At 32.5% G+C, this 14,202-nt stretch overlaps 1 protein-coding gene across 7 annotated transcripts in view; it reads right to left on the reverse strand.

The window, feature by feature from the left end:
* LOC114331819 (protein croquemort) overlaps positions 1 to 14,202 on the reverse strand; it is a 317,116-nt gene that overhangs the window by 61,169 nt on the left and 241,745 nt on the right. For 6 of the 7 annotated variants that reach the window (XM_028281487.2, XM_050643841.1, XM_050643840.1 and 3 more), the window contains exons 2-3: positions 7,907 to 8,333; positions 1,111 to 1,311 (exon numbers count right to left, since the gene is read on the reverse strand). In XM_028281487.2, the coding sequence (XP_028137288.1) occupies positions 1,111 to 1,311; positions 7,907 to 8,323 (618 nt within the window). In that variant the 5' untranslated portion in view covers positions 8,324 to 8,333. Of the gene's footprint in view, positions 1 to 1,110; positions 1,312 to 7,906; positions 8,334 to 12,976; positions 13,121 to 14,202 lie in introns of those variants that run through there. The other variant, XM_050643839.1, reaches the window with a different exon arrangement.

A 14,202-nucleotide genomic window follows, 5' to 3' on the forward strand; every position in this document is an offset into this window, starting at 1 on the left:
TATTTTGACAAATGACACATTAAATATTTTTGTAAATATAAAAATAACTTATAAAATTCTATTTGTTGATAAAAACATAAATATAAGTGAAGTTAAACGCGTTTCTTTTCTTGTTTCTTCACATAATTTGACAAATTTGTCCCATTTTTGACACGTTACGGCAAAATAAAAGATCCTTTATTAAAATATTTGTGTCCTCTATTTTTCCTTAAATACGGGCGGCCTGTATTTTATTACAGGACAAAAATAAAGGACGTGATACTGCGCTTGCGTATATGTCAAAATAAAGGATGTCTGTCGGGGACTAGTCGGCGACAAATTAGCAGCCAAACGCATGCGCACTTTAAAATGATATAAATAATATCGTTAATAGATAAATATACAAGGTATATTTACCTAGAATAATTTAATAATTAGTTATTAATATTAATTAAAAGTAAATATACCTTGTTTATTTATCTATTAACGATATTATTTATATTAAATGAGGTTAGAAATTGTCGGCGACAATTTGTCAACTGTACCCGCGAACGCACCTATTAAAGGACGATGTTAAATAGGGTTTCGATAACTCTCTATTTTGTGTGGAGTTGGTGATGAATAATAGCTTTCGCATGTAGATGATACAGCGGGTTAACTTCACAAATAAGGTAGAAATCGGCATTGTGACAACTTACCACTGTGACAACTAGCCCCGGTCTCCCCTACTGCGAATCAAATTCTTTGGAGTTTTGCTCAGATAAATTGATGTGTTGTGGAATGCAAATTGTAGATTCCTCACTTCTATTCATTTATCGTCTATTTTCTATGTTAAGTATAGAATGTTCCGATTTAAGCTGTGACCAGAAATTGTTTTCTAACGTAAGAAATCTTTAGATCTCCCGCTCTGCGAATTTTGTTTTGTTTTTAATAAAAAGTATATTTTCTATCAGTGTAGGAATTTTATATTTAATTTATATTTTGGAGGTTCTCAAAAATCATCTTCACACACTCAAATTAAACAGCACACTGTTTAATTTGAGCCACCCTTTATCTATATTTTCGTATATTAAAAATATATGTAATATACACAGTTTTAAGTTCTTTGATGTCTATAAGTATAAAACTTACCCCAAAAAATAATCCTCCTTTTTCGGGTGCTCCTACGAACGGTATTTTGGAGATGATTCCTAATATAGGATCATCGTAACCGTCGAAAAGCAACTCACGAACTGTTTTGGTAACGTAGAGATGAGCACTTCTAGAACCGATTCCAAACGAGATCATTTTCTTAGTCCAGTAACTTTGGAACCTGGCTTGGTATCCTATACTCTGAAAAATTGTAAAAATTACTTAAGTGGAATAAAGGTGGATAATTGGCTAGTTGCTAGTTAGCAAATTTTACTAGTCAATATGTTTTATTCATGCCCGTGAACGTGTTAAATAAAGCCGTATGCTCTGTGACAAAAAACTTAAAAAAGTAAAAAAAATAATATTTATTAGTAAAAGGTATATTTACAAAATCCCTAAAAAGGGCTATCTCAAAACAAAACGTTTTCGGAATTACAATTGCATCATCAGTGTTTATTTCAGATTAAATCGCAGGCATGCCGGTTTTTATGAGTTATTTTTGTCAATAAAACTAAATTTCTGACCCAGTCATCAGTCTTGGCTTAGCCTGATTTCTTTTTGTTAAGTTTTTAGTCCATAACATTGGATTTAATACGTTTATTATATTTATTCTTTTCCTATTTTCTTTAATACATCTTAATTGAATTTCCTGTCTTCATTTATTACAACTCCTAGGTATTCATACTGTTTCTAGATTTTCTCCTCTGCTTCCTATTGTCATGGATTGTGTCTTTTTTATGATTGTAATTATCAGTAGTAATTGCAAGGAGCTCTAAAATTATCGATTTGTTTCCCGAGTGACACTTTGTCAGTTTTAATTTCACGACCCGAAGGGGAGTGCAATTATGTCAAAGTTGCACGAGGAGAACAAATCGATAATAATTTTAGAGATCGAGGGTAATTCGCTGAGATTATTTCATGAATAAAACTGTCTTTTTAAATTATTTTAACTAATATTTTATTGGTATCTTTCCCTGAATATTTGCTAAACGTGTTTCTTGGTGTTCTCTGTGACAAGTTGTAAAACATTAATTGTCATTAATGTCACTGAATGTTCATTTTTGCATAGTTACGAAGGGCATTTGAGGTAATGCTTTACGACGGACGGGATGTTATCAGAAACTATCGTGTATAATATTACAAGAGAGTGAGAATAAATTGACAATAATGCGACAGTTTTTCGAAATGCCTGCAGGGCTCGTGTGGCTATTGCCCAATGACAACAAATTTGAGACAAAAATGAAGCATTATTTTCTTATTTATTCTTACTGTCGTGTGATATTCGTAAGATTATTATTTAATACTTACATTATAAAATTCAAGTCTTTATGTTTATATAAAAACAGTCAGTGACATTGATCTCAATTAATGTGACACACATTTTTCAACTTGTCAAAGTGAAAAGCACAGTTTAGCAAATATTTAGATAAAGATATTAATAAAATATTAGTTAATTTATTTATAAATAGAGTTTTATTCATGAAATATTCTTACCGAAGTAAATGGAGCGCTTAAATTTGCCTATTTGTGTTCTCCTCGTGACAATTTGACATTGGATGCAGAACTAAAAGTATATTATGGATATTTTCTTAAATGTGGCAGTTGTCAAAACTAGGAAACTGATTGCAAATAAACAGAAACAGTCTACTTAAAAAAATTCTCACTGTAATTTTCTACAGTAGAAAATTACCGATGAAATAATAATCTGATTGGACAGAATTAAACATGTGATCAAAAGTGTTACTATAGGATTGGGAGTTAAAATCATTAAAAAAATAATCGGGTATAATATCGCAGGAGAGTGAGAATAAATTGAAAATAATGCGACAGTTTTTCGAAAATTTGTTGTCTGGCAATAGACACGAGAGCCCGCAGGGCTCGAGTGGCTATTGCTCAATGACAACAAATTTGAGTAAAAATGAAGCATTATTTTCTTATTTATTCTTACTGTCGTGTGATATTCGTAAGATTATTTTTTAATACGTATATTATGGATATTTTCTTAAATGTGACCGTTGTCAAAACCAGGAAAAGTGGTTGCCATTAAACAGAAACAATCTACGTAAAAAAAATCTATCGGTAATTTTCTACAGTAGATAATTCTCAGTATAATTTTAATCTGATTGGACAGAATTAAACACGTGATCAAATATCTTACTATACGATTGGAAGTTAAAATCATCAAAAAATAATCACTTTAATTTTTATTTCTGTAGCTTTCTAGTGGTCAGAATCTCCTATGAATGAAATAACCTAAAACCCATTTTGTATTAATAAATACAGGGTGTAACAAAAATACAGGTCATAAATTAAATCACATATTCTGGGACCAAGAATAGTTCGATTGAACCTAACTTACCTTAGTACAAATATGCACACAAAAAAAGTTATAGCCCTTTGAAGTTACAAAATGAAAATCGATTTTTTCGAATATATCGAAAACTATTAGAGATTTTTTATTGAAAATGGATATGTGGCATTCTTATGGCAGGAGAATCTTAAAGAAAAATTATAGTGAAATTTGTACACCCCATAAAAATTTTATGAGGGTTTTGTTCCCTTAAACCCCCCCAAACTTTTGTGTACGTCTCAATTAAATTATTATTGTGATACCATTAGTTAAATTTAATATTCCTAAAACTTTTTTGCCTCTTAGTATTTTTTCAATAAGGCAGTTTTTATCGAGTTGAGGCTTATTTTTTAATATGTTTACATAAAAATTTTATGGGGGTTTTGTTCTTTTAAACCCCCCAAATGTTTGTGTACGTTCCAATTAAAATATTTCTGCGGCACCATTAGTTAAACACAGTGTTTTTAAAACTTGTTTGCCTCTTTGTATTTTTTCGAGAAGGCACCTTTTATCGAGATATGGCTTCTTTTTTAATACGGTTCAAAATATACCTAAAAATGTAAATCATACATAAATTTTCATATTATGTATTACCAAGTCTCCATAATGGTACTTAACCATATACAAATATGTGGTAGATATGACAAATATTCAAAATATCTCGATAAAAACTGACTTTTCGAAAAAGTACTGAGAGCGAAAAAAGTTTTAAAAATATTGTGTTTAAGTAATGGTGCTACAATAATAATTTAATTAGAACGTACACAAAAGTTTAGGGGGGTTTAAAGGAACTAAAACCCCATAAAATTTTTATAGGGTGTCCAAATTTCACTATAATTTTTTCTAAAGATGCTGCTGTCATAAGAATGCCATGTGTCTATTTTCAATAAAAAATCTTTAATAGTTTTCGACATATTGGAAAAAATCGATTTTCATTTTGTAACTTCAAAGGGTTGTAACTTTTTTTATATGCACATTTGTACTAAGGTAAGTTAGGTTAAATCAAACTATTTTTGGTCCCAGAATATATGATTAAATTTATGACCTGTATTTTCGTTACACCCTGTATAGTAGATAAATAGCTAAGTTCATGTTTTTGTTTCTTTTTATTTTCGCGTACTTACCTAAGGACGCGAAATTTATAAAAAGTGAAAATTTTTTTTTTCTCCATTATATTAAAAAACAATATTATCTTGTCTTCAGGCTTATTTTAAAAATTACAATTAATTTCAAGAAAGAAAGACATAGAAAGAAAAAAAAAATATCCCAAATTCAACTTTTTTGGCTGATGGGATATGTTATTCATTAGACGAGCGGCACAACCCCAAAAAAACGCTTATTTCTCGAGATACTGACCACGGAGAGGTGAATGACCAATTTTAGTCATACTGTATGTTTTTGATGGTGCTGAAAAGGAAAATGAGGTTTATCTTGAATTTTATGTGGGGAAACATGGTCAAAATCGCAATTTTACCCTAAAAATAAAAAAAATCACGATTTTTTGCGTTTACCTCGCTACAACTCTGTTCTTCTAGTTTTTTCGTAAGCGTCTCTGTCAGCGTCCAGGCCTCCACATAATATAATAAGATCGGGAAAATGTAGCATTTAACTAGACTCTTAGGATAAGAGATAAGTCTTTGCTTATCTTATGAGGAGCTTTTTCATATTGTTAAATGCTGCTCTAGCTCGTTATATTCTCGCCTTAATTTCTGTGCCCTGTAAACATAAGATTATACAGCAGAATGGATCCTGTTGCTTCAAACCCAAGTTGGCCATTTAATTTTAACCATGCCAAAGTGGTGTCAAGCTGTAATTAGTGCTGCTGAAGGTAACAAAGATCATTAAACACATTTGTTGTTAGACTTTTATGTTTTATATTAGGCTTTTATGTTAAAAATTTCCATTAAATTATATAGGGCACTTCTAAACTTTTTTTTTATTATTTCATCATATAAAAATTATATTACAATCACCTTAATTTAAGAAGAACTCATTGCTGACTAATCGGGCATTGTAACGGTATGTCAAAATTGATGAATGAGAATATGAGAAAACATTTTTGTGTTCTTTAGATATTTTTGATGTGTGTATTTTCCGATTTTTCGTTATGTTTATATTTATGATTATCATCATCATTCTCTTTGCCTTATCCCTATGCGGGGACGGCTTCACTAATTGCTTTTCTCCACACAATTCTATCTTGGGTCATATCAATGTTAATCCCCTTTACCAACATGTCCTGCCTTATGGTCTCCCCCCAAGTCTTCTTTGGTCTTCCTCTCCTACTCCTTCCAGGAATCTGCACTTCAGCTATTCTTCGTATTGGGTGATTAACGTCTCGACGTTGAACATGACCAAGCCATCTTAACCTATGCTCTCTCATTTTGGCATCAATTGGTGCCACACCTAGACTTCCCCTAATATACTCATTTCTAATTGTATCCTTCTTTATCACTCCACTCATCCATCTAAGCATTCTCCTTTCCGCCACATGCATTCGTTGTCCCTCTTTCTTTTTCACTGCCCAACATTCAGTTCCGTGCATCACAGCCGGCCTTATGGCTGTTTTATAGAATTTTCCCTTCAGCTCCATTGGAATTTTTCTGTCACACAACACAGCACTCGCTTCTTTCCGCTTCATCCATCAAGCCCTAATTCTACTGCATGCATCTCCATCTATTTCTCCATTACTCTGTAATACCGATCCTAGGTACTTAAAACTATTGCTTTTCACAATAATTTCACCATCCAAAGATACCATTTTATTTGTAGTAACTCCATCTTTAAATGGACATTCCAAATACTCCGTTTTTGTCCTACTATGTTTTAAACCTTTTTCCTCCAAAGCTTGTCTCCACTGTTCCAGTTTTTTTCTAAGTCTCTTTCACTATTTCCTATTCACACTACATCATCAGCATACATTAGGCACCATGGAATACTACCCTGTAGTTTCGCTGTTATCTGGTCCAAAACTAATGAAAATAAATAAGGAATAAGCACCGAGCCTTGGTGCAATCCTACTTTCACCTGAAATTTATCTGTCTCTCCCACACCTGTTCTAACACTAGTCGTTACTTCCTCAAACATATCTCACAATCTTTACATATTCGCCAGGGACTCCTTTCTTATTGAGTGCCCACCACAGAATCTCTCGAGGAACTCTATCATATGCTTTCTCAAGATCAATGAATACCATATGAGCGTTGGTCTCTTTATTCCTGTATTTTTCCATCAGTTGCCTTACAATGAAAATTGCATCTGTTGTTGATCTGCCCTGCATAAAGCCAAATTGATTATCGGATATTTCGGTTTCTTCACGTATCCGTCTATCAATTACTCTCTCCCATATTTTCATGGTGTGGCTAAGTAGTTTTATAGCCCTGTAGTTTGTGCATTGTTGTATGTTTCCCTGGTTTTTGTAGACAGGTACTAATATACTGCATCTCCATTCGTCTGGCATCTGTCCAACTTCCATAATTCTATTAAATAGACCTGCTAGCCAAGTTATTCCTGTCTCTCCCAATGCTCTCCATACTTCTCCAGGAATATCATCTGGTCCGACTGCTTTTCCTTTCTTTATTTTTTGAAGCGCTTGAGCCACTTCCTCGTTTGTTATTCTGGTAACCATTGCTGTTACTGTCTCCGTTAACTCCACAGGCTGTCTGTCAAATTTTTCATTTAATAAACTGTCAAAATACTTTCTCCATCTCTTTTTGACATCCTTTTCGTGAATTAGTATTTTATTATTTTCATCTCGGTTACATCTAATCTGATTAAAATCTCTTGCTTTTTTTGCTCTCTGTTTGGCTATTTTATATATCTTTGCTTCACCTTCCCTGGTATCAAGTTCATCGTGTAGGTTTGAATACGCTTCTGCTTTAGCTTTTGCTACTGTTACTTTTGCTTCCTTTTTGGCGACCATATAGTTTTGAAGATCTATGTCCGATCTGGTTTCTTGCCACTTTTTATATAATTTTCCCTTCTCTTTTATTTTTCCTTGTACTTTATTTGACCACCACCAAGTCTCTTTATCCTCAAACTTCTTTCCTGACGTTTTCCCAAGTATTTCAATAGCCGTCTCTCTAATAATATTGGCCATTTTTCTCCAAATTGTGTCAGGGCTTCCTTTCATGTTTCAACATATTTTTTCTACTATTCTTTCTCTGCATAGACCTTCCTTTTCATCTTTTAGCATCCACCACTTAATTTTTTGTGATCCTCTCCGATATTTTTGTTTAGTTTCGCTTTTTTACTTCGATGTCCAGAACAAGCAGCTTATATTGTTGGCTTACTGTCTCACTAACTATTACCTCTCACTAACTATTACTATTTATATTTATGATTATATTTATGCAATTAAAGATGTTAATAGTGGACAATATATTCAAATATTCTACCTACATATATAATTTTCATTTTCACCCTGTATAACTAAAAAGTACTCACCACAGCAACAGTATTAATGGAATTTATCACATCACTTAAATTTCTACCCTCCTTCTTCTCGTCGAAAAACGACGACGTATATGTCTTATAATTTACATGTTCATCAACGAAAGAAATATTACTCTTCCCCTTAACCTCGTAGAACCTATAAGGTCCAAGCTCCTCAAACTCCGGCTTCACCGAATGATTCTTAATATCCTCAGGATTGGTCCAGTTGAACAAATAAATGTTGGTCTCAACTGGCGGACTCCTCTCCCATCCTTGGTATGCCAAAGAGCCTGGCTCAAATCTGAGGTTGTAGTTTAAGAGGAGATCGTAGATAGATTCGAAGAAAATGAAAATGCAGCTGCCGAAGCAGATTAGGAAAATTCCCGTAAACAGCAGGCACACTCGTCCACATTGTTTAGTTTGATGCATCACTGGCGTTCTGAAATAAAAACAATATCATTAGAATGGTAAAAACTTACACTTACAACATATTATAATAAATAATAGTATTTTTAACCAGAACATCAAGGCCATGTAATCACCATTTCATTTAGAGACGGTACTATACTCAAACAAAGCATAGTATGGCGGGAGAAAAGGTAATAACCTCCAAAACATGACAACTTAACATAATATAAAGCACTTTTAGCTAATATGGTATTTTGCCTTGATTTTTTTCTTGAGTAATCTATGAATTGTACTGAATATGCCTATTTAATTTAAAAATAAAATAATTCTACAATACTTTAAAAAAAATGTGTTTGGAATATTGATTTCAACCCCTTCGCCCTCCCCCTTAAGGATAGCTATGACACGATTTTGATATAGGCAATCCATGCTATAAATATTTGTCTATGTATGAAAGGGTACCCCCCGTTAAGATAGGCAAAATGCCCTCACTCCCTGAATTCAATTTTATTATTTTTTTACGTTCTATGCAACTAAAAAATGAGACAAGGCGGATTTTTAGCTCGCCACCCCCCTTACCCCTCCCCCCACAGCCAAAAACGTAGATTTTTAGATTTATTTTTTTTTAGTTGGGTTGCAATGGATTTAAAAATTTCAAAAAATTCACACGTATAGCTGAGGCTTTTACAAAACATGTCTATTTTTATGGACCCGTAGGTCGAGTGTACATAACCTCAAATTTTTTTCTAACTTTTTTAAAACCTATAACTTTTTTTGGAGGGGGCTGCAGGTCCAGTTTTTTTGCATTTTGTGTATTTTATCAAAAGCTATCTCTCTGATTTTTTTCAGATTTTTTCGTCAGGTAGGCCATCTTGAAAAATCAGGAAAACTGTATTTTTAGGGGGTTTTTAGGGATGTTCTCCATTTTATAGACTGCAACATAGATCAACTGAAGGTTTTTTTAATAGATTATGTATAATTTGAAATAACTGAGTATTTTAGGATTATCAAAAATTGGGCAAAACACCTTTAAACCCCCCAAAAGCCATGTTTTTTTAAGTTATGTAAGGGTTTTTGCGGGCTTAATGATATTTTTTGAGATCGATACAGCCTGAATATTTTTTTTTCATTTTTTTACGTTATATGTGATTAAAAAATAAGACTAATCGCATTTTTAGCCCACCACCCCCTCCCCTGCCCCCACAAAAACGTCAATTTTTCTATTTTTTTTTAGTTAAGTTGCAATTAATTTAAAAATTTTATGAGGCTTCTACAAAATATATCTATTTTTTATAGACCCGTAGGTCGAGTATACAATACATATAGCCTTTTATAACCAATACATATTATAAACTTTGAGTTGGTCACTTTATGACTTTCATAATAATAATTTTTAATCGAGTTATTAAGCCTTGAAAATAGCTATTTTCGCGTTTTTCAAATTTTAAATTACATATAACTCGACAACAGTCAATTTTATAGAAAAATCACAAGAGACCTTTTTTGCTCAGGTTGATCCAGAGAATCTAAAACAAATTTGTCCTAAGTGAAAAAATTTATTTTTTGAATTCGTTTAAAAAATTGTTTAAACAATTTTACGACCGCGTTACTGCCTGGCACCTTGTGGATTTGTTATAAGGACCTGTTTTTGAGTAAGTTTGTGCAAAAAAAATTAATCGGAATAATTTACCTAATGGGGACAAGCATACAGCATGGACTATTTGCATTATGAGCCAAAAGAAGGTGGTTTGGAAAACATTAAACGATAGATACTGTTGTAGATGTGTTGCAGAAACGACTACATAACCATAGGCTGTTGTTCGCATGTAGCTGCCATAATATAATATTTATCGCATGAAAGATATTTTACAAAAATCATCAAGCCAGCAGAATATCTTACAAAACTCTTTGACAATACAGATGTTATACCTGTAATAGACGAAGACAGCGTTGAAGACTTTAGAACTGTAAAGTGTAATACCAACGAATATACTCTCCGAATACTCTAAGAGTATATACGGAGCTATATATTCTTTGGTAATACTTTCTTTATTCTTTTTATGGTGTTTTACGTAGCAGTAAACGTGAAGCAAAATGACATTTTAATAGGCAGAGCAGAGATATAGGTTACGTAGATGGTACAAGCACATGTTTGAATAATTAGAATATATATAATGTAAGGTAATATTAGGGTACCTACTAAATACAACCTAATGAACAAAGAAAAAATGTTTTGATTCACAAAACGACAAGAAGTATGATATATTAAAATAATGTATTTTTCTTAAATTTATTATTTATTTTTCTTTTTTGTATCCTACCTAAAAGATATCACAATGACATCTTTACTTTATACAAAAATATTGCAAAATTTGAAATTATTTTGTTAAATGGTAGTTTACTTGAGGACAAACTGAGCAACAGATATACTGAGAAAAAAATGAAAACGAAAAAATGATGATTTATTGGGCAGGTTGAGAGGGAGGAGGGCTAAAATTGAGCTAAGGCTTATTTTTAAACACATCAAACGTAAAGAAACGAAAAAAAATATTCAGGCTGTATTGATCTCAAAAAATATTAGGCCTGGATCCCGCGTACCAAAAAAGTTGATTAATAGTAAGCTGAAAATATGTTAATAGTTTAACGGTGTCTAGTCGGACAAACTTTGATATAGGTATGGAAGTTTTAATTGTGAAACTTAATTTTAATTGTGGAACGTGTCATCCTAGCAAGTTTATGATTGTGAAAACTAGCAGGTTCTTTTTAAGTTTATTCAATAGCAAATTATATAAAATATCCCTAAAAACTCAGTTATTTCAAATTATACCTACATAACCTATAAGAAAAACCTTGAGTTAATCTATTTTGAAGTATATAAAATGGAGAAAATCCCTAAAAACCACCGAACAAATCAGTTTTGCGGATTTTTGAAGATGGCGCACCTTACGGAAAAATCTGAAAAAAGTCAGAAATATAGTTTTTGATAAAATACACAAAACACAAAAAATAGACATGCAGCCATAACAAAAAAAAATATACGTACCTATTAAAAAACAAAAAAGGGGTTATAATATGTACACTCGACCTTCGGGTCCATAAAAATAGATGATCTGTAAAAGCCTCAGCTTGTGCGTGTGAATTTTTTGTAATTTATAATTTAATAATTATTAATTATTCTAAATGGGGAATAAGCCACAATTTAACTAGAAAATGACCATTTAGAATAGTTAATTACAAAAATGCCACAAAGAAATAGATTCAGAATAACATTTGTAATTGCAAACCAACTTTAAAAAAAAATAAAATCGAAAAATTGACAATTTTGGCTGTGGGGGCGGGGGAATAGGGGAAGTGGGCTAAAATTGCGGTGAGTCATAATTTTTTAAAATCATATAGAACGTAAAAAAATTTAAAAAAATATTCATGCTGTATCGACGACAAAAAATATAATTAGACCCGCAAAAATCCTTACAAAACTTTAAAAAATCATGGTTTTTGGGGGGTTTAAAAGTGTTTCGCCCAATTTTTGAATATCCTAATATACTCAGTTATTTTAAATTATACATAATCTATTAATAAAACCTTGAGTTGATCTATGTTGCAGTCTATAAAATGGAGAAAATCCCCAAAAACCCCCTAAAAAACAGTTTTCTTGATAAAAAAAAACAAAAGATGTAGATCTTTGAAACACACTCAGTGATCAAAAGATCCACAGGTACTGGTTTAACGACCACTCGTACGAAATCAAACAAATGAAATAGAGAATGTGGAAAAATCCCCTTACGAATAACTCACACATCCACTATTTCTGGCTGGGAAAAATTTTTCGAATAGAATCAAAGATCCAAACACCAGTTCTTAGAAATGTGTTTCGCCCTCTTCAACCTCCGTGGGCTCATCGGTAAAGATGAGAGGTTGAATATCTCTAGACACATTCCATCAAAAAATACATTATCTTACTTACTCTAAAGTAATTAGGGAATTAAAACTTGAGACTGTCATTTTCAGGTTGGGCGTAGATTTACGCTCCTGTTATGTCTATGTCTCGGATGTTGTTTTTTGATGGAATGTGTCTAGAGATATTCAACCTCTCATCTTTACCGATGAGCCCACGGAGGTTGAAGAGGGCGAAACACATTTCTAAGAACTGGTGTTTGGATCTTTGATTCTATTCGAAAAATTTTTCCCAGCCAGAAATAGTGGATGTGTGAGTTATTCGTAAGGGGATTTTTCCACATTCTCTATTTCATTTGTTTGATTTTAGTTTTCTTGATTTTTCAAGATGGCGCACCTGACGGAAAAATCTGAAAAAAATCAGAGAGATAGCTTTTGCTAAAATACACAAAATGCAAAAAAATTGGACCTGCAGCCCCCTCCAAAAAGTTATAGCTTTTAAAAAAGTTAAAAAAAAATTGAGGACATTTACACTCGACCTATGGGTCCATAAAAAATAGACGTGTTTTTTAAAAGCCTCAGCTACACGTGTGAATTTTTTGAAATTTTTATATCAATTACAACACAACTAAAAAAAAAATTAAATCTAAAAATCTACGTTTTTGGCTGTGGGGGAAGGGGTAAGGGGGTGGCGAGCTAAAAATCCGCGTTATATCATCTTTTAGTTGCATAGAACGTAAAAAAATTAATAAAATTGAATGAAGTAAAAGTCAGACTTACTCTCAATCTTTATTATAACTTCCGACGACCGGTTTCGCTCTTTAAAATTTGTAGAGCATCTTCAGGTCAAAGGTAACAAGTTACAAAATGCTACAAATAAACAAAAACCAGAGTTAGGACATTGTCTGGTTGTAAAAGATGCTAAAGATCCATAAGATCAAGCCAATGTTGAATAACATACATAAAAGTAGCGAAATAGCATACCAATGCACATGCCTGCAATCATGGGGGGGGGGGGGTAAAATTCCCCCAAGCGCACAAACATCTGCAGAAGTATGCTATATATAATCATGCAATTATAACGTGTCGTACTTACATTCGGATACAAGGTGCTACCAACTCAGTATTCATTATCATGATGTTTCTGTTAAAGTTATGTTAACGGGATATGGTGGAATAGACGGAGGATGCAGCAAAGGTAAACAAATTTATGGGATTTAGGAATTCTTGAGGGTGATGAGATAGTTGGTGTAAGTCAACCAACAATTTGTTTGTGGAACACAAATTGTGTAAGTCACAAGTTTTAATTGTGGAACAGGTTAAAAGTCAGGCTACGAAAACATTCCATGTATTTTATCGGACAAAACATCCAATTGATTTGTTACCCTTTCATTAAACTCTCATGAAAAAATCAGACTCCTATTACTAACCAACACGATTCCTGACATTTGACATGTTCTTCGTGTTCCACTCATTAAAATGCCCAGTTGGTGATAAACACCAGTCTGATTTTTGCATGAGAGTTTTATAAAATGGTAACAAATCATTTGGAAGTTCTGTCCGACAAAATATATGGAACGTTTTCGTAGTCTGACGTTCCAAATTTTTAACCTGTTCCACAATTAAAACTTCCCATGTTCCAGTGTTCCCATACATGAAAGTTTGTCCGACTAGACACCGTTAAGCTATTAACAAGTTTTCAGCTTTGGTATTAATCAACTTTTTTGGTACGCGGGATCCAGGTGTATGATAAAATGAATTATGATAGAACGAAATACATAGTAATTTGAAATATTGCAGAAGATCTGGAAATATATATCAAGAAATAACAACCATACAGAACAAGTAAAAACTTCGTTTGAAGTTTTTACTTGTTCACTGTTTCATCAAAAAGAAATTTTAAAATCTACAAATAGACAAGCTTTTACAAATAAAACAAGTATACATACTTTTACTAAACTTATCTTCTTTCAACGCGATAGTAACAATAGTTATTACTCAACGTC

The sequence above is a fragment of the Diabrotica virgifera genome, chromosome 2 (assembly GCF_917563875.1).
Source record: "Diabrotica virgifera virgifera chromosome 2, PGI_DIABVI_V3a".
Taxonomy (NCBI): domain Eukaryota; kingdom Metazoa; phylum Arthropoda; class Insecta; order Coleoptera; family Chrysomelidae; genus Diabrotica; species Diabrotica virgifera.